At 40.1% G+C, this 27,416-nt stretch overlaps 1 protein-coding gene across 1 annotated transcript; it reads right to left on the reverse strand.

Annotated features, from left to right (window-relative positions):
* On the reverse strand, positions 1–26,031 carry mamdc2a (MAM domain containing 2a). Its single transcript, XM_041042504.1, has 14 exons — positions 25,900–26,031; positions 25,605–25,730; positions 16,107–16,357; positions 13,294–13,378; positions 13,070–13,207; positions 9,486–9,742; positions 5,366–5,459; positions 3,642–3,788; positions 2,575–2,837; positions 2,353–2,449; positions 1,782–1,928; positions 1,198–1,457; positions 401–485; positions 1–246 (listed from the first exon to the last, which is right to left on the reverse strand). The coding sequence occupies exons 1-14, from the start codon at positions 25,925–25,927 to the stop codon at positions 185–187; spliced, it is 2,040 nt and encodes a 679-aa protein (XP_040898438.1). The 5' UTR covers positions 25,928–26,031; the 3' UTR covers positions 1–184.
* Between the last annotated feature and the right edge of the window lie 1,385 nt (positions 26,032–27,416).

The following is a 27,416-nucleotide window of genomic DNA, read 5'->3' on the forward strand; positions in this document are numbered from 1 at the left end:
TTAAAGCTCAAATACTGAAATGACTGGACTGGGAAGTGAAGACAGACAGCAGTACAGTGAGGTGGAGGTTCTGGCTGTAACATAAGCATTGCTCTACAAATCTGTAAATTGCCTTGGTGGGTTGCTCACACTCAAACTTGTGAAAGACAAACTACCAAACATTTCTACAGAGAGACTGCCAGTCTTAGTTCTCAATCTCATTGAAATACTCTGAGAAGCCCGAGTATGGAGCCACGTCATCAGGATCTGGAGGAAGAGACAACATAGAAATTATACTTCCGCTCATAAAACAATACATGTTGTACTGCTTAAACACTGACATTGTACAAATATTTAAATGATTACAAAGTCTGAGCTTTGCTGTTCAGAGTCAAACAGGTAGAATTTTATTAGACTGTACCTTCACATGGTCCCCTTTTAAAACTGATGTCATCAATAGCGATATCACTTCGTAGTGATGGGCCTCGGATGCCTTCAAAAATAATCTGCAGGAAACACAAACTGTGTGACTATGTTAACCATTAACTGTTCAGGCCACAGAGAACTGTGGGACCAAAACACAACAATACAATGAACTTAAAAACTGCCAAAACGAATCTATAAATGTCTAATTTCAGTTATGCAGGTATGTAAGCCATTTAATGCACCCGAGAGTACAGCAACCAATCACATCAAACCCAAAGCATTGGGTTTGATGTAAGTTAAGATGTAAGATGTAAGTTAAGAGTTAAGATTACAACCATTGTAATCACAACTCAGTGTGTGCTTCATTGAGAAAGTCTGCATTGTTCCACCAAGCAGTTTAAAGAATCTGATTATCCAAGAGTGTCCATCTAACACAGAAAGAAAACAGCTCTGATGCTGGAACAAATGTCAACTGGTGTTTTGTTTACATTACAGTAAACTCCACATCCTTATCAACACTTCAACACTGTGCAACACAATCAAAAGGTCCAGAACAGCTACTAAATAGATCTTAGACTGTTTTCTTAACTATGAAACAATTATATTTGTACTGCATGAGCTACAAACACTGCCAACTAAAGCTTGTTTTACCATGCAGTCTGCATTAGCTTGATTCATTGGATGATGGGTGTGGACACAATACAGCAGAGACAGAGCTTATAGGTGCTGTTTGGTATTTATTGGCATTAGGGGCCAGTCTGTGACTACTATAATCTACATATTTCTACGTACCTGGTGTCGGGCATCACAGTGGTAGTCCACCATCGCCCTTATCCAGCTGATACTCTGTTCACCACGTCTTCTCCACAGCAGCCTGTCCCCCTCTCTGCTGCCGCGGCGCAGGAGCACGCTCAGTATGCCGGTGCCAGATCCATACATGTGGTAGTAGAAGATCAAACACTGAGGGAAGGAGGAGCCTCGCAGGTCAGAGGTCAGCAGCCGAGCTTTTTGACCCGGACGCATTAGTGATGCCTCGATGTACATGAAGAAACCTAGAGGAAGTGCACAGTGCATAAAAACCACGAATAGAACACTTTAAAGGCCATCCCAGTGGACATTTGTTACCTCAGCTGTAAAAATACAACACACAAAGAGGAACAGAATTCTATGAGAATTAGAATGGTGTATTAACATCCAACAGCAGGCAAACCCCAGTATTCGAACATCTTAAGGAGAATTATATGAAAAAAATATTACTGGTGGGATGATGCATTAACTCTACATTTCATATCACATACACAGGGCTCCACCCAGCCACCACATGAGGGGATGTCCTCTGAATAAATAAATGAAGCAGTGAGTGAAAAATGACTCACCCACCCCAGTGGTGTGGTCTCCTCTGGGGCCTGTATAGGAGGTAGGGGTGTGTCCTCGGACTCGCAGCCAGTCTGCCTTGTCTCCTTCCTTATCCTGGATGTAGCCGCAGAGCCCATTTTCAAAGTTGCACTGGCCTGGGAGGGAACCTGCAGAGCACAAGGAACACAGTGGGTGAATGAGGCCAACAAAGACACTCAAGCTAGGAAAATAGCTCAGTGTGAGCCACAGACTCAATGAAAACTCCAGAATCATATTTTACTACTACTAGTGGACATCCATCCATCCTGTGGGGGACAGGAGCCAATCCTAGCCAACTCATGGCGAGACTTTTCATATCATAGTAAGTGCTTGATTTGTGGTTTTGACATAATAAACACTCAGCCTCTTTCACATGAATGTGCTCATAGCCAGAATGCATAAACCCAGAGTTAACTGAGCCAGTTGATAACCAGCTTTGTGATACAGGTGATCCAGGGTGGCCAGTGTCAGCTGCTCAACCATTGTTTGCTTACTTCAGACATTAACATTAGTAGTAGAATAGTTTTTTGTTTGTCTAAATGAGTTTTTTACCTGCTGTGATTTGACAGTCCCCCAGGTGGACAGTGATGTCATCGATGGCTACCAGTCCACATTCCCAGAAGTCCTTACATATGCTGACAAACACTACCTGAGAAACAAAAAAATACTGAATACTGCTGTTCAACTATGTATCAAATTATCATTCTAGTCCGTTCATCAGTCCAAGCATCAAGCATCAAGCTCCACACACATCATTGATCTGATGCTTCATACCTTGGAAAGCATGGGCTTCATGTAGGTGATCTCCACCTGAGTCCATACAGCCCTGGAAGTGTCAGTCACGCTCCACACCTTCTCCTGGGCCACATTGTTCTCATCATAAATGTAAAGAACCAGCGCATTTTCAACTTTTCTAAATCCGTGAAGCATGTAGTAGAACCTCAGGCAGTATTTGTTCCCAGGTAACAAGGGGCCATGCAGCCGACCCAAATAACCAGGCTTCGAAGTGAAACGGGTGTTTGCCAGGAGGAAACAGCCTACGAAAGAGAAGATAAAGAACATAATTAAGAATAAGAGCAGTAACATTAGTGTAGCTACGATTGTACACTGTGAGCAAAACTAATGTTCAAAATGCAAACTCTACACAGGATGATGATTATCATCAAGAAGAAAGAAGTGTGCCACATCCTTTATATTTTTGTTCCTGTGTCCTCCGTCTTATTGTCATATAAATTAAACAAAAAATGGTCAGGACAACCAGCATCTTAAAAACACAAACAGTGCAGAGAAAACATTTAAAATGTGAAACAAGATTATAGTAAATGAAGGATCATAATGCTCACAATTAAGTTAAGTGAAAGACTATGAAGGTGTCTGGTGTGCTGGTCCCATCATGAACCTGGATTCAATACAAAAATTTTGGTAAATAACACTATCACCCCCACATCTTCTATTTCACTTCACTCTCCATAATGTTTCCATTTGTGAAATACAAATGCAAGGAAGAGCCTCTTACCAGAACCTCACAAGCTTCTTCAAGTTAAGGTTATAAGAGGGCCTAGGTTACAGCTTGTAATTCTTACCAGTTCAGTCAATTATCAGGAAGTAGTGTGTACAAAGCCAGATGATAATACATCAGGTTTATTATTTTTACAAATTTTAGACGAGATATGAGGAAAAAAAGAATTTGTTAAGACTCCAGATTTTGGTAATTTTGGAAATTTGGTGTTTATGTGATTTCATGTGATGGATTTCTGTGTAAAAAACACAGAAATCCATCCCTGTTGTCACTGAGCTGTTCTGCTGTCTGTGTCGGAGTCTGTGGCACAGACTAGACTCACCTGTCCCGGTGGTGTGGTCTCCTATCCTGTAGGCGTTAGGCTTGACTGAAGCCCTGTTCCACACCTTAGTCTCTGCTCTCTCCTGATAATACAGACACAGGCCATTCTCAAAGTCACAGTTGGCTATGGAGGGATCAAAGGTCGGCTCTGAAACACAAAGCACAGCATATCCAATGTGAGCCTGCCTTGTTAACAGAGGCCAGTGATGAGAAGAGTGTGTGCTGTGAAACAGGAACCAGGGGTTTATACAGTATAACGCCTTCCACAGATTAAACAGCACGGAGAAAGGTTTTAATTGAGACACTGATTTCCATGTTCAGAGGCAGCTGTATGCAGCTGTGTGCAAAACTCTAATAAGTTAGTTGAACAAGAGAATCTGAAAGACAAACATTAAAATTCGGGGAAATTCATGCTTTTTGCTGCGTTAACATGAGTCTGATGGGTTTAAATTCTATGTGCTCAGTGCAGAGGTAGCTCTGAGACATGCTAAGACTTGTATCACTTGTATCCAAGAAATATTACAATATAACTGGAAGATATATTGCATATATAAGCAAATTTACCAGAGGACGCATACTTTTCATTTTGTACGCTTTGTGGCTTTTATACTAGCTCCACCCTCAGGTTAAAACTTGACTTGCACACAATACGAAAAAGATCAACACACTAGAGCTTAAGAAAAATGTGTAAATAGACAACATGAGCAAATGAAAAGTTCACCTTCACCAGTCTGATAACACTTACGTCACATTTTGAAAAATAAAATGCTGCAAATGCATGAAAAGGCATAAATGATGACACCTACACAGCGGTTATTTGCAGTGTTATTGTCAGAGTGTTTCCTGTTCTCTCACAGGCTGCATCACTGATGGAAAATAGACTCCTACTGCCTACATTCAAACTCTCATTTAATTTGTATTCACTCACATGCTGGAACAAAGTTTTGCTCTTCTGTAAAGAAGAGTGGTCCAAAATCCCTCCTGTACACGTCTCATCCACAGCTACTGGGAGAGCTGGTTTGAGGTTACTGCAGCTACAGAGGGTTCAGGCTGTTATTAAATCCCAGGGTTCACTTACTTTTCCACCAGCGCTGTGAATGTTTATAGAAAGATTATAACTGATTGTGTGTTATTAGCTTAAGCACATCTTTTTTGTCCATACTGATGAGGATCAGATCAAATTTCATAACCGTTGTCTGTTTCTCTTTTTTTTGTTCTCTTGTTTTCCCTCTGACCTCCTGTCCACCCTCTTCCTTTCTGCCTGGCTCTGTCTTCTTTTTTTGCCTCTGTCTTTATTGCCCTTTGTTCTCCTCCTCAGCCTTCCCTTTTTCTTGTTCCTGGTTTTCCGACTCGTCTCTTTTCTTCTCTACGATTCTTTCCTTTGCCTCCCGTCTGTTTCATCGCTTTCATTTTATGTTTGGTCCCGGTGTTTTGAGTGACAAGTGTTGGCTTTTTCTTTGCCTTCTACTTGGCGTTTTGGAGAATCTCTGAGCCTAAACTTCCTAACCTTAATTGCAACCCTGTTAGTATACTCTTCCTTAAGTTCAACACTTTTGCATTGTGAGCTGTAATTAACATAACAGCCTCCAGTGGCCACAAATGAGAATTCAGATTTGGAATCCAGAGTACTGAACAGCCAGCCAAACTGAACCAGGACTGAGATCCAGAACAGTCTGTGATTGTGGTGAACCTACACCCTCCTTAAATCTAGATGTCTCCTCTCACCTGTGTCAGTGTGGCAGAATTCAGGGGAAAAGGAGATGTCATCTATGGCCACGTATCCACCTCTGGCACTGTTAAAAGCCGCTTCAAACACCACCTGGTAACACACACACAGACATAAGCAGCAACCATTAACACATGGGTAGTGAGCAATGTATGACTTAAACCTATTAAATCTAATTACATGCTCTGTGAATTGTTAAAGACACACTGTGGAGTATGATGACTTATACTGATTGATGAGCCAGCTGTGGAAGCCAGACAGTGACATCAGTGCACTGCAGGGTAAATTCAAGAACATGGGTTGTTCAGCTGAGCGCTGCTTGATGGAAAAGCTCTGTACAACTCTTGGCTCGACCATACAGAGGATCTGACCCAGTTAGTAACATTACGCAAGCCTCTTTCCACAGCGACAGCAGCAGCAGCAGCGAGCTGTGAGAGACGTTCTGGCTCAAAGCACGAGGAAAAGACTGGAAGGGAAGAACAGTGGAAAGCCACAGAGGGAGTAAGTGTATGTGAATGTGTCTGTCTAGTCAGCCGCACACATCACAGCACAAGCACAACAACAAAGAGAAGTACCATATGGTTTTTTTCATGGTATTCAGAAAAATGTTTTGTTTTTTTTTCCTTGCAGCATGAGACGAAAAAGAGATTAAATGAGATCGAGGGGAACAAAATGCTCACAGCCTATATCTGCCCTGTGGATGTGTCTGAAAACATTTCACTTATAACCTTCAAACACTTGAAACAAGATCATTACAATGACAATGAGAAGGGGTTAGCGCCAAATATTTCTCACAGTCCGAGTCAGCAGAAAGACACCTCTGAAAGTAGAGACTAAAACACTGCTGGTTCACAGAATTTACAACACTCTGAACTACTGTGACAGAGCTCCAGATGAAGCTGCTGGAATGAGAGAGTGTTTCCAGTTAAGGGGTTTTCCTACAGACAGGCTGAATGATTCTGTATTAAAATTATTTGAAAAGTACAATCACATTTTTGTTTCTTTTTTTTTTTTGTATAACCCAATTTTAATTATAATCCCAATATTAAAATTGCAGAAGGGTTTGTAAGTGTGTGTGTGAGTCCGTGTAACTGCTCTAAGTAGCTAGGGGCACGAAATTTTGAAGGAACCTTTTCCTTAATGAGGCCTTTCAAAGGACACGCTCAGCCATTCTGTTCTATTTTCTCTTGTGCATGTACTGAGTGATATACAGCCACACTGTCAGAAGTGATTCCTCACCACGATACTGGGCAGTTTCCTGTCAGGACTACTTTCCTGTTACCATCTACAAAGGTCAGGGACAAGAAAATGAGCAAATTAGCCTCCACCTTCCGCAACCAGCGTTCACTTGTTTGGGGAAAGAGAGCCACCAACATCACAGTGTTTATTGAAGGAAACGAGGAAGGAATAACAGACAACATAGTGTTTAAGGAACTACAATAAATTTGTATAAATAGCTGTGGACAAGTCCTTAAGTTTTGTATTTATTTTTGTTTCTCTTCTCTTGTTGCTCTTTAAGGTACTTTTACTCTTTAACTTATAATGACATGTTTCACCTGGGGCTGAAAGAAGGCAAAAAAATTAGTGCATGTGACAAATAATAACTTAATACTTAAATAAGCATAATAGTCAAATATCCAATATTATTATTCCTACACTGTCTTAAAACAACACAAAACACAACACAAAACAAATATTTTTCATATATCTTTTGTGTGTAAAGTCGGCTTCCACTTGAGACCGTTATTATATTTTATATTTGTATAAAGTACAGTGAATCAGCTCTGATCAGTTCCTGTCTGCAGTGTTCCTTTGGATGCACACATGACTGTCACTGGATTAAACTGTGATGATTCTCAGTTCTGGCTTCTTTCTTTCTGTGATTTCTAAGCAGATATATGGATTACTCATAACATTACGAAATAAGTCACACTGAATCTTAAAATATGTGAATCAAAAGAGTGATCACATGTGACTGAGTCATAACATTGAGAAGTAGTATGACTTCTGATACAAACTGCAGCGTTCTGGTGCTAAAGCTGTCACAGCCACTGCTGCAGTGCCAACCTCTGACTGTGCTGGTGACAGAGCTACATTACAAACTTTCCATATGCGCTGGTCCCTTTTACCTCACACAGTACCTTTGCCTCATGTCTCACCCCAATTCTATGGCAAGCCATCAGGTCCAGCAGGTGTACCAAACAAACATGTACATACGTAAACATACACGGTAATGATTCAGTTTTATTGGTTGGTGATACAGGGGCAAATCCTTTTTGGCGAACTGTCCAACATATGCTTAGATACCATCACCATGCCAACTGCCTTTTAACATAGCATTCAACTAGTGCATACAGTGTGGTCAGAGAGGTGATCTTGCCATACTATGTAAATCAGAGGGTAATAGTTTCCTATCGATGTAAACCTATGTATGCCTGTGTATAATGCATGTATCTGCTTCTAGGTTAGATTTATTGATTTCTGGATTAGTTGTTTGGCAGTTGTTTGGGTTTCATGATTAAAGTCTTTTTTTTTAATGTCAGATTTATGTGGTACGACAGAGACATCGCTGACATCATTGTTTCTACATTAGACGGTGATGTTCCACATCAGTGACTCTTTGCCCATGTGAGAGTCATCTGGATTTCTACCCCAACTGTGTGTTCAGCAATAATGGACAAGCCTTGTTGCTAAGCCAAAAATCCATAAACACATAACTATGTGTTTGTGAGTGTAATGTTGTGCTGAGGTAGTCTCAAGCTGCTTAAACCCCTGTGATAGCCATCTGCAGGGATCAGAAACCCTCATGCCTCTTTTATCTTTTATCATCAGTCAAATTTTCCTTATTACATGACTAATTATTGATTTTTTAAGTGTGACTGACTGATAATGGTCCATAAGCCAAATCTGAAAACAAAACACTTACGTTAGTGTAGTAGATACATTTTTTATTTTTAAGCTGTTTAAACAAGTGTTTCCTCTCAGATGACCTCAGTTAAACACAGCGGGCTCCTGTGGAGTAGTCTCAAATTACAAAATCTTTCAGAGTTTTGCTTTGAGTTCATGTATTTGTTTTGGTGCTTAGTCTGTCTCTCTCTCTGGGGTTCACTCCTGGTTGGCGAATGTTTTTATGAAGCATGCACATGAGAACGTCCGCTCTCAAGGGCGGAGTGCTGACCTAGTTTGGATTTCATTTCTTTACCACTTAGTTTTCAGTTATTGTAGTTTTTGTTGTAATATATTTATATAATTTATTCTGTAGTCTAATATTATAACGTTTTGGTACGTTTTAACACAGAGGTCCAGAGGTCCTAAAGTCTGAGACCACTTTCTCATTCTGAGAAAGTGGTCTCAGTCTCTTGGATTCTAAATGTACTGAAGGCAACTATCTCCGGTCACACCTTTGGTGCTTGTTCAAAGCGTTTGGGGATAGAGAGAGCTCAGGACATTGTTTTATTGGCTTCTCTGTGGAATGGAACCATCTCAGTTGTGTTCCTTGATTCCACTGTTTCAACTAAAAACCTTCAGTTAAAAAAAAAAAAAACAAAGCTCTGAAAACATGTTTGGGAGTGATACTGCTCCTTATTTCTCCACCCAATACACTCCTGATCTGCTGGTTGCCATCCTGTGAAAAGCTTACTTAATCTCTGGAACCTCAGGAGCCCATCTCTGTATTCAGAAGTAGAAATTAATTTACAGTTCATTTTAAAAGTAACAAGAAAGAATGTGTTGATCCAAGGTTTCATTTTCTAAGAGTAGTATTTCAGGAAAGTTCAATAAATATTGTGATAATACCATTTCCCATTATATTCCTGGCTACAGTAATTGTAATGTGAGAATGTGATACCAGCTCACCCCAACTCTGACCCACTGTATTTACTGTAGTTGTGTTCACTTATAGTTTTCCAGTGTAATTGGGTTTCATTAACATTTAATTTACACTGACATCCAAATAAAGTGATTTAGAAAATTTGCTGGGCTGTTTCCAACCTGCCTGATTTTATGGCTGCTTGTGTTTATTTTTTGCTGCAGACCACAGATTTTTACACTGACTTGTTTTTCATTCATTTAATTTCAACACGCGCAACTGTAACTGTGCGTGCTAGCTCCAGTACTGACCTCCAACGGATGTGGTGCCTTGATGTCAATGCTGACAAGGGTCCAGCCAGCAGTAGCATACACCTCTGGCCTCCAGATCTCCTCATAATGGCCCAGTTGGTCTCTGGTGAAAACTGAGAAGATGTTTCCCCTCTCCTGTTCTCGCTGGTAATAGAAGGACAAGCAGCCAGCCATGGGCACCACGGTCATAGGTGAGGTCAACTTGGCCACTTCCTGGAAGTACTTGGCGTACACAGAGTCCACATACATGTAGTGGCCTGGAGCAGTGGAGGATAGGATAAGATGAAGGTACAAGGTTATGGGAAGATCCAATCACATTTACAGGATGTGAGTGGTTTAAAGGCTGTTACAAGAAAAATGCATATGAAAAATACAGTTACTAATGGATTGTTACGATGACTCATGTACAGTAATTCACACACACCTCCATCAGGGCTCTGTTTTCTTCACAGGCTGAAATGAGAACTGACTATGTTGTTGTTTTTGAGCATATAATGCAGAGATAGAGCCACACAGGTCCAAACCAGCAGGTCTTTATTCTAACCACACAATACAGCAGCTGATTTCACTGGCCAGTGCATCGTCCTGATTACAGATTCAGACTCCAGAACCATAAATCCAAGTAAGCTGGCAAACCACAGAGCCTTGGTCTCTGCAACTTCAGATGCAGCTGGATCCTGGAGCCTGGCTGTCTTAAACTGTAGACCAGAGGTCTTCAACAGGGGGTCCGTGACCCCTAGGGGGTCTGTGGAGGTACTGCAGGGGGGTCGTGAAATTTTTGGTTGATTAGACAATATTTTATCTATTGTTTATGTCTTTTTCCCCCATTTCTTCCCACAAGTTTAAATGTCTTTAAAAACACGTTAACACGAATTGAACATATTAGCTGCTCCATCACTCCATCAGTTTTAGGGGTCCTTGGCCTGAAAAATGTTGAAGACCCCTGCTGTAGACCATTAACTGTTAGACGTGAGAATACTTTGTGATCAGAATAATACATAACTTGGCTGATAAGCAAGTCATTGGGAAATTTACTAAAATGAAGGAATTATTGCTCTCAAACAAAGGTACTTCTGTACAGCAAGTGAGTGATGCAAAGCTTTTGGGGGTTATGTTTGATGAGCAGTCGTCCTGGAGAAGCCACATGAGCAAAATAGCTGCAAAAATAGGAAGTGGGGTTTTTTGCAAATTTTTGCACAAGTAGCACTTTGAAGGTGATAATAAAAATAAATAAATACTGTCCCATGTTGCCTACTGCTGCCAAAAGAGGCAAAAAAAAAGCTTCAGTTAGTGCAGAACAGAGCATGATTAGCATGCTGATCTCACTTGGCTGGAGGTTGAGGACAGCTTCAGATTTCATCTTGTAAAAGTATTTAGTCATCCCATTACATTACCCCAAGCCATGACCAATGCTTCTGAAGCTATAGTTGTAGAGCTTCTTGAGGGCAGAAAGAGGAAAACAGGATTCCCTTGATTTTTATTAATATGGATGTTTACATGAATTGAAATTGTTACTGCTATGGCTTTGATGTAACTTTAATGTAACTTTAATGCTCAAAGCAGTGTCAGTACTTTAACTTGACTGTTATATATATATCTATATCTATATATATATGTATGTATATATATGTATCTACATATATCAACATATATCAACATATATCTACATACATACATACATACATACATACATACATATATATATATTTTACTACAGCTGTCATCACAGAGCTGCTCACACAGCATCACAGTGGTGACTTGCAAATGCAGGGAGGCAGTCGTGTTGAAAATACATAACATTACATAAAAAGTGACGTTATACAAGTTCATGTGGGGACAGTGACCTGAATAAAGATCATGTGGCATGCAGGGGGATTCACATGCCTCAGGGCATCTGGATATTTTCTCACAGATGTAACATTTACCATTTGCACCTTGTGTTTGTTATTCTTGGGTAGTATTAGCTGGCTTTTCTATTTTGATGAACGGCTGTGATTGCTCTTCTTTTATTTCTCTGGCCATCCTCTGCCAACAAAATACTCCAGCTGCCTTCATTACAGTGTTACTTCACTGCTGTTATGGATCTGGTCGTAAAAATAATTCTGTGAAAATGAAATTCAAAGACTAATAATTTTTACTAGATTTAAAAAAAAATTATTTTAATAGTTTTGTTTATTAATTACATTTTCAAAATGTTGGTTTATCATTTATGAGAATTTTGATTTTATGGCTCATTTTATATAAATTCCTGCTTTTGTCTGGTTTCCCTCTGTTTGTGAATGTCTGCCCCGCCCTAATTGGTGTCACCTGTTGCCCATTACCTCATGTATTTAAGTCTTGTTGTTTCTCTGTGTCCCTTGTGTTCTTGGCTGCCTTGGACGTGACAGCAGCTAACCACACTGGTGACAAACGGAAGCTGCATATTTAGCCATAAAGTATTTTGTCAAATGTGTTTTTGAAGAATTTGAAACATTCTGAAACATAAAAAGTGAGAGAGAGGAAAGTGGATTGTTCTGCAGTGATGGACAGAAATGTTTCTGCGGACATTCTGATTCTTTTTTTTACAGTAAAACTGGGCTGATCAGACTCACGACTGCTTAGAAGATTCAGAAGCAAAGTGTATATATTCTACACATTAGAGCCAGAGCCAGTTCAATTTGTGATTTAAAATTTTGTTTTATTATTGCTTTTACTGTTACATAGCTGCTTCCTCTGTTATGTGATTTATTTTATTATTTGATTATTATTTGGTGCAATATCCATTTGGGATTAATATCCATCCATCCATTATCTAGTCTACAGTCACAGGGCATACATATAAAGACAAACAACCATTCACATTCATGCCTATGGACAATTTACGGTTACTTATTAACCTGATTTGCATGTCTCTGGACTGTGGGAGGAAGTTGGAGAACCCATAGGGAACCCAGGTTAGCATGGGGAGAACATGCAACCTGGAGGTTTTATATATATATATATATATATATATAATTTCCTAAATGGCATGCCATAGTATATATGTATATGTATATATATATAATAAATCAATAACGTATTTATATTGTATTTATACAATACTATAGTTATATTGCCTGCTTTATTACCTCTGGTAAACCACCTATAACTCTAAAAATCTAACTGCTGAAATCAGCTGATGATTATCATTATTTCCTGTCTTATTTTGATGTATTTACTTGTCTGTGATTACCTGCTCCACCCTGATGTGTGGCACCTGCATCTCATCCTTCCCTACTTCCTATTTAGACTTTGTCTGCCTTTCCCTTTATCCCTGACGGTCTCTGTCCCTAGTGTTGCGTGTTCCATCCTTGGTTTCTTTGTTTTCTCAGTGTTTTGACTACTACCTGATTTCTTGGTTTTCACCTTTGCCAGTTCCTTTGCCAGATTTGTTTGCGTCGTTCTGACTGATCTCCTTTGTACCAAAACGTTTTATATTATATTTCCTAGACCTGTCTGAGGGTCGTGTATTTCAGTCAATGTGTCTCTGGTCCTTAATGGTGCAGAAAAAACAGTAAATGTAAAAATATGGACATCCATCAGTGTGTGTGAGTGTGTGCATATACCTCTCTGGTTATTGTTGATGTGGTTTTCAAGCAGGTTAGACTCATGCTCTCTTGCCATACTCCCCCCAACGTACCAGTTAACATTTGGGTTCCAGCTGTTACTGTATCCACACAGGTGATGCTCCTCAAAGTTACACTCTGTAAAGAGAAACATCAAACGCAGCCATTATTACTCAGTGTCACATATGTTGTATGAATAAATATGTATGAATGTTGACACTGACCTAAACAGTAACCAGGAACAATGTGAATTTCAAAGATAGCCACGCTGTTCCCCGAGCCATGTTCAGGTCGACCTTCCAGCAAAATCTGTGAAGGAAAGCAACACACTGCATCTGAAGACAGTCACCAAAATCACATCTTGTCACACCAAAGTGTGATCTGATGTAATAATAATTTTAAAAACCAGAGCAGAGACAAAAGCTCAGTTATAGGCAGTGAACAGGTAGGTAGCAGTGCTTCACTCTGACTTACCAGTAATACCTGCAGACACATCTGAACAGGTGAGGTACCATTCGTATGTTCACATTTCTTATGTAAAGTACACACACAAACATTAGGCCAAGGCGTGAATCATCAAACGCTAATATCATGTCGTACTCTTCATTCTTTATCAGGTTGTGTATTCACTTTAAGAAAAGTTCCTTCCAGAGAGGACTGTTAGAAAAGCACCAAAAGGAAAGTGGTTTTAATGACATCATTGCATCTTTTATAGTGTTTGTGGGCCTTGGCCTCAAACTCACTCTGTATTTAAGTAGGGTTAGCCTTCTTTAAATTTAGATTTGGAAGCAAAACTTTATTTATATAACACAATTCATTCCAGAGGAAACACAGTCTGCTTTCAGGAAAAGCAGAGAACATTAAAAGCATAGCTCAACACAGTTCCTATGATAACCTAATCAAATGTACAGGAAAAAAAGTCAAATTGACTTAATGTTATCTGTTAGAGTACTGCATTAAATCAGAAGATGTGTCCCAAACTATCAAATAGTCTCTGCAGTATTTTGAAACAATGCCCAGTCCTCTTTGGTAAAACAGTGAGGGGCTTTATTCATGCCTCCCACTGGGACATGAAGCCTTGTACTTTGGACATGTTGCTATGTTTTAATGGCTGAATTGCAAACATTGCTCTGGACTGTAAGATGAGAAGAAACCTGGAGCTAATTAGGCCTAACCACTCCTTCTTCCACTTTGAATTAAAACGTTGTGATCAGCTGCACTGAATATTGTACTCAAGTCCACCACTGCTGCATAGACCTTGTACAGATGAAAAGCATTACTGCACAGACCCCTATGGATTTAAAGGTGTAAGTATGTTGGGTTGTCAGCCACACACGTACAATGGCCCGTACCTTGCTGAAACGAAGCTTTGCACAATGGTGCAGCTTCTTGCGCACCGTGTATTACACAGGGTGTGGAGAGAGCATTTATGTCCCTTACAATCCACATAGTTCCAGCAACTGCAGAATCATAGTTCCAGAATTTAAGCATGAACCAGGTATTTGTGAACCATAGTCTCTTTATGTCAGCCCTGTGACAGACTGGCAGCCTGCTCAGGGTGTCCCCACTTCTCGCCCCAAAGTCAGCTGATATTGGCTCCAGCCCCACCCACACCTTTAAGAGGATAAGCGATAAAGATAATGGATGGATGTTTGCATTTCTACCACATCTGAAGAACCATCAAGCAAACTGAGCTGATAGCAGGTTAAGAATCATGGTGGTGTTTAAGACCCAACTGTCACACAGGAGGAGACACCAAAGTGAAGGTGTTTTTCTTTGTAATTACAATTTATTTACTGTGTGATATCTGAATAAATGAAAATGAGAGATGCAGATGAGGAAAAGGGGAATGAAAACTCAGACAAAACGTCTGTCTCCAAGGTAACAGCAACCTCCTGAGTGTGTGATGGTCATTTATCTCTGCTTTAGTTTGTAACACCGTGAAACTAATTAAGAAGCAAATTAAACTTGTCAATTGTTCACATTCTCTGAATCGAACACTAATCTCTGTCTGTCTCAACTGCTCATGTTTTCAGCTTGACCAAACACAATGTTGCTTTGTCTCTCTGTGTGTTCTTCACATAGGTCCCTCATTCTGCTGAGGGTTGTGTTTTGAGCCAGTCAGCAACACACTGTAAACTCCCACACACTCATTAATAACAGGGATGGTTTTTGGCACCGGAGACTCTGGCTGAGGAACTGAATTCAGCTCCGTTGTGGTTTGAAAACTGCAAGATACCTATAAAAATTGCAGATTGAAAGGAAATTATTACAATAAGTAGAAAATGAAAAGACAAGTAATTTGACTCTTTATGACTCTTCCGAGACTCTTCTGCACTAACGGCAGAAATGACAAGCAGAGATCTGCTGATCAGGACGGCTGAAGGAAACTTCATCTGATCTCAGGATTTTGTTATGGAACAAATTCACATTTTTCAGAAAATCTGAAAATCTTTTTCCTCATATTTCTTGTTCCTCCTAAAAGATGTGATTACTACGCAGCAACCACAAATACCAAACTAACTATCAATCCTTAACCCAAAAAGTCCTCCAGCCTAAACGACCATCAGTCCTACCCTCTGATACAATCCAGGGGAGGTGTACCAGAACTTCATCTTCATGGTTATAATAGTAAACATGACTACTTGGTTACTTGGTTAGGTTTAAGAAAAGATCACGATTTGGGTTAAAATAAGTATTTGCTTAAGATTAGAAGCCCATCGTAGTCGTGGTTACAATGATAAACACATCGGTAAAAGAAACAGCAAAGACAAACAGTGGTCTCTTGTGTGAAAGTCCTGAGTTTTGTGGAAGCATCCACCCCAGCGTCCTCCATGCATGGACTTTGAGGCTCTATATACGTCACCTGATTTCCTCCTTTGCTCCTGTCATAAGCTCTGTCTGTCCCAGCCTACTCCTATCCCACAGAGTCTGAACAAACTTTACAGTGGAACACATTAGGTCACAGTGAACTGTGACTTCATCTTAGAAACCTAACACAGATCACTTTGATTATGGTCTTTAGAGCCATCCCTACCTGGTAGGGGATGGTGGTGTTGGGTAGGTCCACACTAGCGATGAGCCAGCTGTCAGAGGCTTTCTTGGCGGTCCAGACCCAGTAGTCAAAGTTATCACTGTCTGGTCTGAGGTGGAAATGAAGGGAACCTTGGCCAGTGATCTGGTACACCAGTCTGACACAGCTCCAGTCCTGCTGATCCAAAACTGGACTGACAAGGACTGCCTGCTCATGGTCCTGCAAGAGTGCTGAGTCCACTGTTATTAAATGCCCTGTGACAAGAAAATGAAGAGAAATTGCATTCATGTACAGTACATATGAATATTATACAGACTGAGAGCAGCTGTGGTTGTTTTATGGCCACTTATCTTCATATTTATATACGTCCTTCATAGGTAACTGGAGAATTCGGTTATTGTTTTTGGTGATCAGGACTTGAATGTGTCATTATTTTTCTGTCTGTATAATGGGCTCTATGACCTCTAAAATCTGTTTCACATTTACTGAATGTTAACTGTATGTTTTCTGAATGTTTACTTGTAGTCAGTGTGCCTGATTTGTTCTTGTGATCATCTACTAACGTTAGGCTAACCGCTCTGCATTAGTATGATCCGTCAACTTCAGTGTTTAACGCTTGAAACTTTGAGTGCGAACACAACTGGCATATTTTAATATGTTATGCTGCAAATACTAGCTTATCATTATTATTATTGTTTATTTCAAATTCATTTAGTCTGATAAGGCTACCAAGCAGAAAGGCAGATTTAGTTAATCTAGTACACTTGACACATACTTGTATGGAATAAATCAAGTCCTTAAAAACCTGCCAAAAGAAATAGTCTCAGCCTTTATCTTTTTGCTCCTCTCCTCCTCTCTGTCCTCATATATAGTCATTTACTTCAGCTAAATTAACAGTAACAGCTGGTCTCATTGACATGTTTCTCTGTTTCTGAGTCAAATGATGGAACAAGTATGAAACAGAGACTGAAAAGTGGCCCAGGAGAGAGTAGCTAATGTTTGTTGTTAAACAAAGTTGTTAAATTTGTGGTGATTTTTTTTTAAAGAAATTCTCCAAACAGTCTGAAAAGTCAGTAAATCTAAAGACAAAGATGCTAAGTTGGCAGCACTGCCAGCAAACGCCCCCTGATGATGTAAAAGAAACTGTTCGTGCCAATTCATTTTGAAAGAGCAATAGCCTATGAGGAAACTCAGACACTTAGCCAGGCAACAATGGTGTAACTTCATCACTCAGTCAGCGACAGACATGCGTGTTTATGTTGCAGTCCAATCAAAAAAAGGTATCCGAAAGGTACTGAGATAAACAAAAGAAAGGAAAAGTGTCAAAATGCACATTGGAGATGCACATTCAGCTTTGGACATGTTTATTACTTGCTAGCCATATCACGAATTAAAGAGAGAGACTGCCTTTTCTGAAGCTAATTAGTGGAGACTGAAACCCTGAGAGAGAGCTTCCATCTTCCCTTTCTGTCACAGCTGAGAGTCCATCGCCCAGGTCTGAGAGCAGAGAGGCAATGCAGTGGATATTAACAGTGTTTATGGAGAGCTGCTTTGAGTGCCCTCAGTTCTAAATCAGGTTGGGGAGGGGAGGCAGGGGGATTTACAATTGTATCTGTAGTCCCTTATTTGGTCAAATGAAGTTCACAGAGAATCTTAGTAGCAGAGGTCTTTGACTAGTGACTTGCTGAAGCAGTGTGCCGTGAAGACGTAGGCAGGACAGGACAGATGCAGTCCAACACATACATGCAGAAAAGGCTGCTGTTACACAGATCAACAGACTGAGTCATACACTGTAGTCAGACATTTCATTCACTGAATGTGTCAATCACTGACTGAACCCTGCATCGCTGAACTGAGCCTGAGAAACAAGACTAGGCCAAAACCTACTATATGTATGGACCATGTATAGTCAATGTGCAAAACTGCACCATGAAGGCCTGATTCACGCAGTCTCCTTTCAACAGTTGATGTTGACATGTGTCTGCTACTTGAACTCTGTGAAGCATTTATGTGGCTCTAATCTGAGCTGCTATTAATTTGCGGTTTCTGAGTCTGGTAACTCTGATGAACTTATCCTCTGCAGCAGAGGTAAGTCTTGGTCTTCCTTTCCTGGGGCGGTCCTCATGGGAGCCAGTTTCATCATAGTGTTTGATGGTTTTTGTGACTGAACTTGAGGAAACATTCTTGAGGAAAGTTCCTGAAATCTTCTGGACTGACTGACCTTCATGTCTTAAAGTAATGATGGACTGTCGTTTCTCTTTACTTAGCTGAGTGGTTCTTGCCACAATATGGATTATAACAGTAGTCAAATAGGGTTGTTAACTGTGTACCAACCCTACTTCTGCAAAACACAACTGATGGTCTCAAACACATTAAGAAGGCAAGAAATTCAACAAATTAACTCTTGACGAGGTACACCTGTTAACTGAAAACCATTCCAGGTGACTACCTCATGAAACTGATTGAGAGAATGCCAAGAGTCTGCAAAGCTGTCAGCAAAGCAAAAGGTGGCTACTTCAAAGAATCTAAAATATAAAACATCTTCTGGTTGGTTTATCACTGTTTTGTTAACTACATAATTCCATGTGTTCCTTGCTAGTTTTGATGTCTTCTTTGATGTCTAATGTAGAAAGTAATAAAAAGAAAAAAAAAAAAACACTGAATGAGAAGGTGTGTCCAAACTTTTCACTGGTACTGTAACTTGTACTTTTTTGTGGGAGCACAGAAAAGTGCTGGTACATTTATTTTGGTATTTCCTGCATACAAAACAACTCTGGGGTCATTTGGCCCACTTTATTACTGATCATATCTACACTGATTTTACTTTACTTTGGAAGAATATGTTGTTTGGTTTCATTGACATAGACAACAGCTGTGCTGTGATTTTAGGTATATACTGTACACTCGCCATCCACCCAAACCACCTCCCTCGGACTTTGGCTAATAAGTAATTCATTCACTCAGCAAAAATGTTTCATGTGTGAACATGACAGGCAGAAATTTGTCACCACAACAAAATGTCTAGGAGATACAGTTGGAAGGCAAATCAATGACTGCCTGAAGCACTTGCAGCCAAAATTCCAAAAGACTATATATGAAAAATGTCATGATTTGTACTTAAAGAGCTAAAACTTTTATTCTAACAGATCTCATAAAAAGACCTCAGCCATGTGTTAGTTGCTCTGTTGAGTATTTGGGAAAGTGGGATGGTGCATGTGGGATTAAAATAAAATGAACAATAGTGTGGCGGCAGTACGGCCTACTGATGCTCAGTGTTTCAGAGGAATAAGATGCATCAGGTAATGATACCTGTTGGTCTTTTCATTGGGTTTGTTTGAAAAATACCATTAGAATTCACCCGACATATCCTTCAATGGCAAAATGATATTTACTTTGGCAGCGCAGTTGTGATTAATATGTCAACACAGTAAAGCAAAATCAGTCCACTGCCCAACAGTAGTTCACCATGATGGGCAGTGATATGCAGGGCATCTTTACCAGGGTGTACATCTTTTAAAAAATACTGTTATTACTGCTGGAATGCTGTTTTCTTGAGGCTCATACCAATTTTGATATTATAGAATTAAAAAAGCAATCATGATTTACAATGTGAGCCAGTGTTTTAAATAATAAGTGGGAGGGGTTTATAATAAATACTATATAATTCATTGTCTCTGCCCAGTTTATATTTGTGTTAGTGCACATGCAGCACTGCTGCCGCACACTTCATTCACAGCTTACATTTTAATGCACTCAGTCACCAGCTATGTGTAAAAACAACTGGAATGTGGCTGCTGACATTGCTGTGAAAAGTGTGAGCACACTGGAACAGCAGTGGAGGAAGAGGAGCCTGCTAGGTGAATTGTTTAACTTGTTTTCAGTAGCATCCAAAGAACCAAAGCTGGAACACTGATGGGGCAAGTAGAACCCAAAGTGATGGAACAGGGATCTGCACTGCACTGCTTTTGACTCTCCTTTTCCATCACACCTTCTCTATTTCCATTACAGTTACATTTGCAGTTGACTCATTTTGAAACTAGAATACAGATTCAAACTGGGGGCGTGTGAACAGATGTTTTGGCAACATTTAGGCAGCCCTATGTTCTTTTTTGAGCCTTTAGATTTGGTTGTTAGACTGAGATGTGAGCAGGACATTTTACAATGAAAAAAAATGAACTTGTCAGTGCTCTCTGTTGGATAATTTATGTAACTGATAAAATGCAGCTGACCTATGACAGGGCCTGTATTTGTGATAAAGTAAAACTGCCTGATAATATCAGCAACATTAATATATCTGGCTCCATCAGAGCTTTGGAATATTCTACACTCTTAAGTGCCACTAATATTAGCACAACTTTTCACATTACGTTGTCAACAGACCTGAAGTCAGAAACTAGCCGGGAGAAGCTCTAAACAGTCCAGAGAGAAAGATAAGGAGTGTTCTCCATGGTGGTCTGTGGACAGCAGTGAGGCCCTGACAGCTCTCCACCTCACTCCATTCATCCCCGTCTTTCTGTTTATTCTGTTCCAGCACAGCCTGAAGTCTTTGTCTCTGATGTCTCTGTTTAGTGAATATAATCACCTAGAACATCCATCCTGGTTTTAACCACAAATTCTGCCTTTGGTTCTTTTTTTGGTACAGCTTCCTTAGCTCAAGCCCACATCGCCACGGCAACCAAACAAAAAACACCACCTTGGTCCTGTCTTCTTTTTTATGAGCCTATTTATTGCCACAGTGGGTGTAGTCTATCACCATCTCCAAGGCTAGACTGGTGGCTGGAGCTCATTCCATCTCAGTCTGGTTAGTGGTTTAGCACACACCATGCTGGGTCTCTGCTGAAGGTTCTGTTTTCAGTGTCACAGAGAATACGCAGCCTACTAGCTACAGTCAGCGCACGCTTACAGCTAAAGGCTTGGTTGGAAGAGAGATGGCACACACAATTTACAGTGCTGCCACTTATCTTAACAGCGGGAACATAAACTGTGCAGACAGATGATCATAAACAGAGAGAGCTGCTGCAGGACACTTGTAGCTTGATGCACACAGTGGAGCAGCAGGCGGAAAACAAGACAAAGGGGAGTTGATTGGAATTTCTGGCTCAGCATGTGGAGCGTGGTGACACACTTCTATGATGCAGGATATCAAAACTCAGCACATCTCAAACTGAAAATCTAAGGTGCAAATTAATCAGCTCATCTTTCACCAATGAAGCAGTGCAACTACATACGTCGGTCAGTTTCAAGTCAGGCCAACTTAAACTACCAAGTTATCACATTTCAGAACCTTATAATTAGTATGAGGGGTGATTCAGTTTTATAACAACCTAGCACATTTAATTTTCAACATAGTCCCCTCCAACATTTACATACTAAGTCTGGTGGTCGTGGAGCACATGGATCCCTACTTTGTTGATCAAAGTCTTGGACCTCCAGAAAGTTGTCTACAGCAGGAATGACATCATCATAACTGTCAAATGGAGACTACTGAGTGGTCTCAACGTGTCCATTTTCTTAGACAGAGCGGACTTGCAATTTTCAATTACCCAAAACAGAAATACAGATTCAATTCAATTTTATTTATATAGCGCCTTCCACAATCAAAATTGTCTCAAAGAGTCTGACCACAGAGCAAGCACCAAAGGCGACTGCAGCAAGAAAAAACTCAATTTTAACAGGAAGAAATCTTGAGCAGAACCTGGCTCATGTGGGGGACCCACCTGCTGATGGCCAGGTTGGGTGAAAGGAGGAAGATAGGACAGCTGGGAATGGAGGAGAGGAGGAGAAGGACATGCAGCATATAGAACATAATACAAACAGGTTTGGAAGTGAACAATGTTAGAACGCCAGCGTTCAGATTAGAGAACAGTTAGTGGATACTGTGTGCTCAGCAGATTACAGTTATGATAGGAAGCAAAGCTAGTACAGAGTACAGAAGCAAAAGCTGTCATGAAATTATTTACATCACAGTTGGTATAGAATATTAATACAAAATGTATCTGTAGCAGAGTGGACCACAGACAGAGAACATGAAGCTCCGGAGCCAGAGATACCTGCAGAAAGGTACAGAGAAAGAGAGACCAGAGAGAAACAAGCACATGACTACAGGAGAGAGAGAGGACACAGAGTTAATAACATGTAACAGAGGAGAAAGAGAGAAGAGAACAGGTGTCCAGTGGATCATGGGAAGTCCCCCAGCAGCCTAGGCCTATAGCAGCATAACTAAGGGATGGTTCAGTTGCCTGAGCCAGCCCTACTATGGGCTTTATCTGTAACTGTAACAGTGTCTATTAGAAATAATTGTGACTAACTATAGGTTTAGTCATAATAACTAACTACAACTAATTATAAGCTTTGTCAAACAAAAAGCTTTTAAGCCTAATTTTGAAATTAGAGAGGGTGTCTGCTTCCTGAACCCAAAAGTTAAAAACTTTCTGCATCATCACTCAGAGCTGAACTGTATGTGCATCTAATGAGAGCTGTATAACTCATCTCTTTCTACATTAGACCACAAACTTACCAATCAGCCCTCATTTTCTATTTCTAAGAAAATTATGACATAATTCTCACAAACTATTCAGGCCACTGTTATAATAATCTGACATTCAGGGAGTTTCCTCAGAAAAAAAAGTCATAGCATTATGTGATAAAGTTGTAACCTTCTTAAAGGTGACATTAATATGACAATACAGCTGTAATTTAAAAGTATTCTGAGAATATACCAATATGTAATATACCAATAACAAAGTTTAATAAAATTGAACAAAAAATGCCTTAAAGATATGAGAATAAAATTGTACTTTTATGAAAATAAGTCATAATATTATGAGATTTAATTCATGGTGTTATGAGAAAACTATTTAATACTTCAAGAATAATACTACAATTTTCAGCAATTTCATTTTTAGATTAAAAGAAACTGATGTACGCAGTGAACAACAAAATGTCATTCATAGTTTATACTTGGACTGGTTATATTTGATCACACGTGCATGTTCTGATGTACAGTGGGGTCCAAAAGTCTGAGACCACATGGTCTCAGACTTTTGGACCCCACTGTATCCAGTATGGAGTGAGCTGTAGTTGTGCCATCTGTGCAGCTCTGTTTTAAGTCTGCTCAGACCTAATTCAATCCCAGTACCATGTTTAGCAAAAGAAGTTCTCTCTTTCTCTGGCTTCACTAGATCCAGACATTCATCATTCAGCATCACATCACTTTTGTCTCTCAGCTCAAAAATTTAAAAACTAGGACAGAGCGCATCTGACTCAGTGTGTTTGACCCACTGAGAGAGTCTCAGTGCCACCACACAGGACCTTACTAACAACTCATTCTTAATGAAGGCTACACTTGTCGTGTTAAATGTTACTGCACTACTGTCATTAATAAAAACGCTCAAAGGCTTTCACTCACAAAAAAGCTGAGGCTGAAATAATGCTAGAGGAAGTGGTTGAGTTAGTAGCAAACAGCAAATTAATACAGAATGTGATCAAATATATGAGCCGAAAACGGAATACACTGAAATAAAGGTATGCTTCAAATATGAGTCTGTTTACAATCATCCCTCTCTGCAGCTGAGGTAAATAAAGGCCCTGTCCACTATTTGGAAGTTTAGTTGTTTTGTATCATATACACAGCTGCTTTTGGGGAAACAACCGTATGAAAAACTGAAACTCTGTGTTTATCTGTATTTCATTCATGGCCATTTTCATTCTAAACAATACAATGTTTTTTTTTTTCAGAAGTGCATGTTTTCCTGTGTGCTCACATTAATGATAATCTGACAAATGCACATACTGAAGAGAAGCTTGTAAAAAGTATTTCAGTTCCTCATCGATATGTTAACAGTAAGGAATGCATTTCACTGAGATTGCTTGACTCCAAATATAAGCAACAAAAGTTGCATGATAACAGGGTGAGTAGTACAAGGCATAGTGAGACATCAGGAGGAACTGAGACATCAGGCTAGAGGTTGTGGTCAACGTCCATCTCTAGCCCAGCTTTTGTGAGATAGGCAGTTTTGTCCATGGTTTATAATTAGTGGCGTCGCCTCGTTGTCTTTTTGAAAGGTGAGGAACAGAGAAGCATCCTATCAAAACACGGTGTACCGAAAAAGAAGCAGCTGAGTCTCAGAGGAGACACGTGGCTGTTCACAACATCCTCAGGACAGTTGTGCAGTTAGGAGTGACAGGGACCACACTGTGAGGAAAGTACTACTCAGTCCACAGTGAAAGAAGAACAACACATGGAATAAAATCTGATTCAGCTTGGAAAAATCTGAGTCATGAAAGTCTTTAAAGTGAAAATTCTGAAAACACAGCACAGCATGGACGACATGAGGAGTGATCATATGATTCTACTCCCTCAGTGCAGCCTGACCTTCACTGACTCTTACTTAATCTGCCCTGACTGGGATTTATGTGAGCAGGGAAGTGAACTATGTGGTGAAATGAAGCAGGAACAGCAGGAGCTGCCATTACCTGGCACCTTAACAATAAACCTTCCCACCAGACTCAAAATAATAATATAAATTATTGCATTAATACCTGACACAATATTTTGTGTAATTATTCTACAGTATTAAAACTGACTGTAATTTCAGGCCAGTGTTTGATCTTCTAGAAGAATAATCCAGAAATCCACATTGATTTACAGAAATGTTGCTTTTCATGTTCATGTCTCTGTCTTTGGGAGTGAAAAATGCAACACACATTGGCAGTGATGCAGGGCGTTTCAACATCTGATGCATGTCAGAGGACAGCCTCTAGACCACGCCAAAAACATCATGCACACAGAGGAAGTAGTCAGCATGCAGCTGAGTTATTTTATGAAGTGTTACTAAGTGTGCCAATATGTCTGCAGAGCTTCTTTATAAGGCCTGCCATTGTCTTTCACTTGACATAAACAAATGTCCCAGCCACTACCTGACAGTATAATCCTACTCATACTAATACTGCACTGTTATTGCAAGTGTAATCACTACTGCTGCAGTGAGGAAGGTAGTGAAAGATGATAATGAGGACAAGAGCTCGTGTCTTTTACTACAAACGTCATCACGATATTTGCTGTTTTCTTCTGACGTACTCTCGGTCCATTAAATACCTGAAGCCATCATGCAGTTAAAGGTATTTCATCTGCAGTCTCAAATGTTGCACCCACCTTACTTCTCACCACTCTGACTCTTATTGTCTTCATTATTTATATTAACAATAAAGGCAATAATTCAGTGTACACTCTTAAAGCTGGCTCAGACAAATCAGTTCAGAGAGTAGGTCTAATGTTAGTTATCAGTTTTCTATATATTTCTACTTGTCTAACGTTTGACTCGTGAATGGTTACAGAATATTCATAGTATATTCTGTTCAGAATATCTGTTATACATCTGTTAATATCACATACAGGCCATGCATAAATTTACAAATAGTTACAGTATAAGTAATAAAGCACAAAAGAGTTTCAAGCATGTTTAGTTCCGTCACTATGCAGAGCTCGTGATGACACTGTACCTTCTTCATTCATGCTCCAGCTGCCGTACTGTGGGTCTGACGTGTAGCCACAGAAGCCCAGCTCAAAGTTGCATGTTCCGGGCAGCAGCTGCTGTTGCGCCATGAGGAGTCCGCACAGTAGCAGCACTGCGAGGAGAGAAGAGTACAAGCATCCATGCTGCAGAGTTGATCTATGCACACACGTTTGTTGACTTTTGTGGTTGCACAGAAAAAAACACAACTAACAAAACCAAAGTTAGAGGAAAACGTGTGGCACGTGCATTTTACCCTCAGAGTGAACAAAAATCTGATTTACCCTCGAGAGTCAGACAGACGCTGCTCATCGTGTCCACCGCTGCAGAGTCTGAAGGTTTCTCGTTAAAACTGTTGCTGTTAAATTACTACTCGTCCCCAAAGAACTAGAGCGTCAACAACTCGTAGGAAAGCCTCACTGGTTGTCTTTCACATGTTGGAACAATGTCAGCAGGAGAGATGGAGCGTTTATTCTGGTGGCTGAATGGATGTCCCGGAGGCGGGAGGGAGAAGCAGCGGTCCAGGTCACAGCGCTTCTCCGCCTCTTTCTGCTGCCCTGCTTTGTCATATTTATGAGCCAGGGCCGGACCCAGACAGATACAGCCCACCCTGTCCCCCCAACCACCCCGCCACCACAAACAAACAGAATGTATGAGTTCAAATTAACCCTTATTTGAACTCGTACAAAAGTCTTACCAAAGTTTAAGTAAATCTGCACATCCAGGCCGTTTACTGGCGGTTTCATTTGTCAACAGGAATTCCTCATGATACTTGCTCTGTTGTATGTTACTTTGGGAAAGGAGAAATGACCTATGAGGTCTTACTGGAAAAAGTTGGCAGCATGTGATGCAAGTGTGATGCAAATGCCTGCACACACTGTGGAGGGAAAATATTAAGTCCCTAGTAACTATAAAAACAGACATAGTGGTCTTACTAGCTGGTTGATGTTGATGAGTAAAATATTACCCTGACATGATAGTCTTCATGTGGTATGGCACACAAAAAAGATATCACACTAGCCACAACTGGCAGCGTAAACAAGCTGTAAATACAATGCTGACATGCCATCACCATTTTAGCTGATATTTCAAACTTGTTAACAAACAATACTTCTATTTCCATCAGGCACAGGTACAATATTATCCTTTACTCTCCATTTTAGCTCTCTTTTTGGTCTCTACCAACTTCTGTGGGAAATGTCTCACCATTGTGTTCACCAGCTGGTCTCTAACTGTGTCTGTCTGCTGTTGTTGCTGAGCAGGTAATAGACAGTGGGTTTATCATAGCTATTTCACTGAAAACAGCTACTGCTGCCAGAAACCAGGTTTGTGAGACAGAACCAAAACATAAGGGAGACTGGTTATTCTCCTTCTGTTGGATGAAAAATGAAAACAAGAGGCTAAAACACTGTGGAGATAAGGGGAACTGCAGAGTGGAGAATTACCTCTTCCTTGTAAAAGGAAAGAAACATACAGTCCCTAATTATACTGTCCTCCTTTTGGTATAGAAACCACAGCTGGACAGTCAAACTCCATTCACAAATGTGAGACAAGGTGCATGAACATATGTAAATGTGAATATGATGTCTGTCACTCGTTCATGGATGCAATCTGACTTTAATGCTGATGATGATGTAGGCTAAATGCTAACTATCAGTTCGTAATTACTGAAGAAACCAGCGTGGTTGAGTTAAATGTTAACAAAGCAATGATACCTTTAAAAGTTACTTTTACAGTACACAAACATCTCATTAATACACCTTCTTGAACTGCTTATTGATAAATTCCAACTCACAGGCAA

Source organism: Toxotes jaculatrix, chromosome 7 (genome assembly GCF_017976425.1).
Source record: "Toxotes jaculatrix isolate fToxJac2 chromosome 7, fToxJac2.pri, whole genome shotgun sequence".
Taxonomy (NCBI): domain Eukaryota; kingdom Metazoa; phylum Chordata; class Actinopteri; family Toxotidae; genus Toxotes; species Toxotes jaculatrix.

Bases quoted from the DNA above. Each gene is read 5' to 3' on its own strand.
- mamdc2a (XM_041042504.1), bottom strand. From the start codon at position 25,927: ATGAGCAGCGTCTGTCTGACTCTCGAGG. The intron at 13,208-13,293 runs GTCAGTGTCAAC...TTCTCTTTACAG, and splicing joins TGTTCCTGGTTACTGTTTAG to AGTGTAACTTTGAGGAGCAT. The intron at 9,743-13,069 runs GTATATGCACAC...CCACTGCTCCAG, and splicing joins CATCAACAATAACCAGAGAG to GCCACTACATGTATGTGGAC.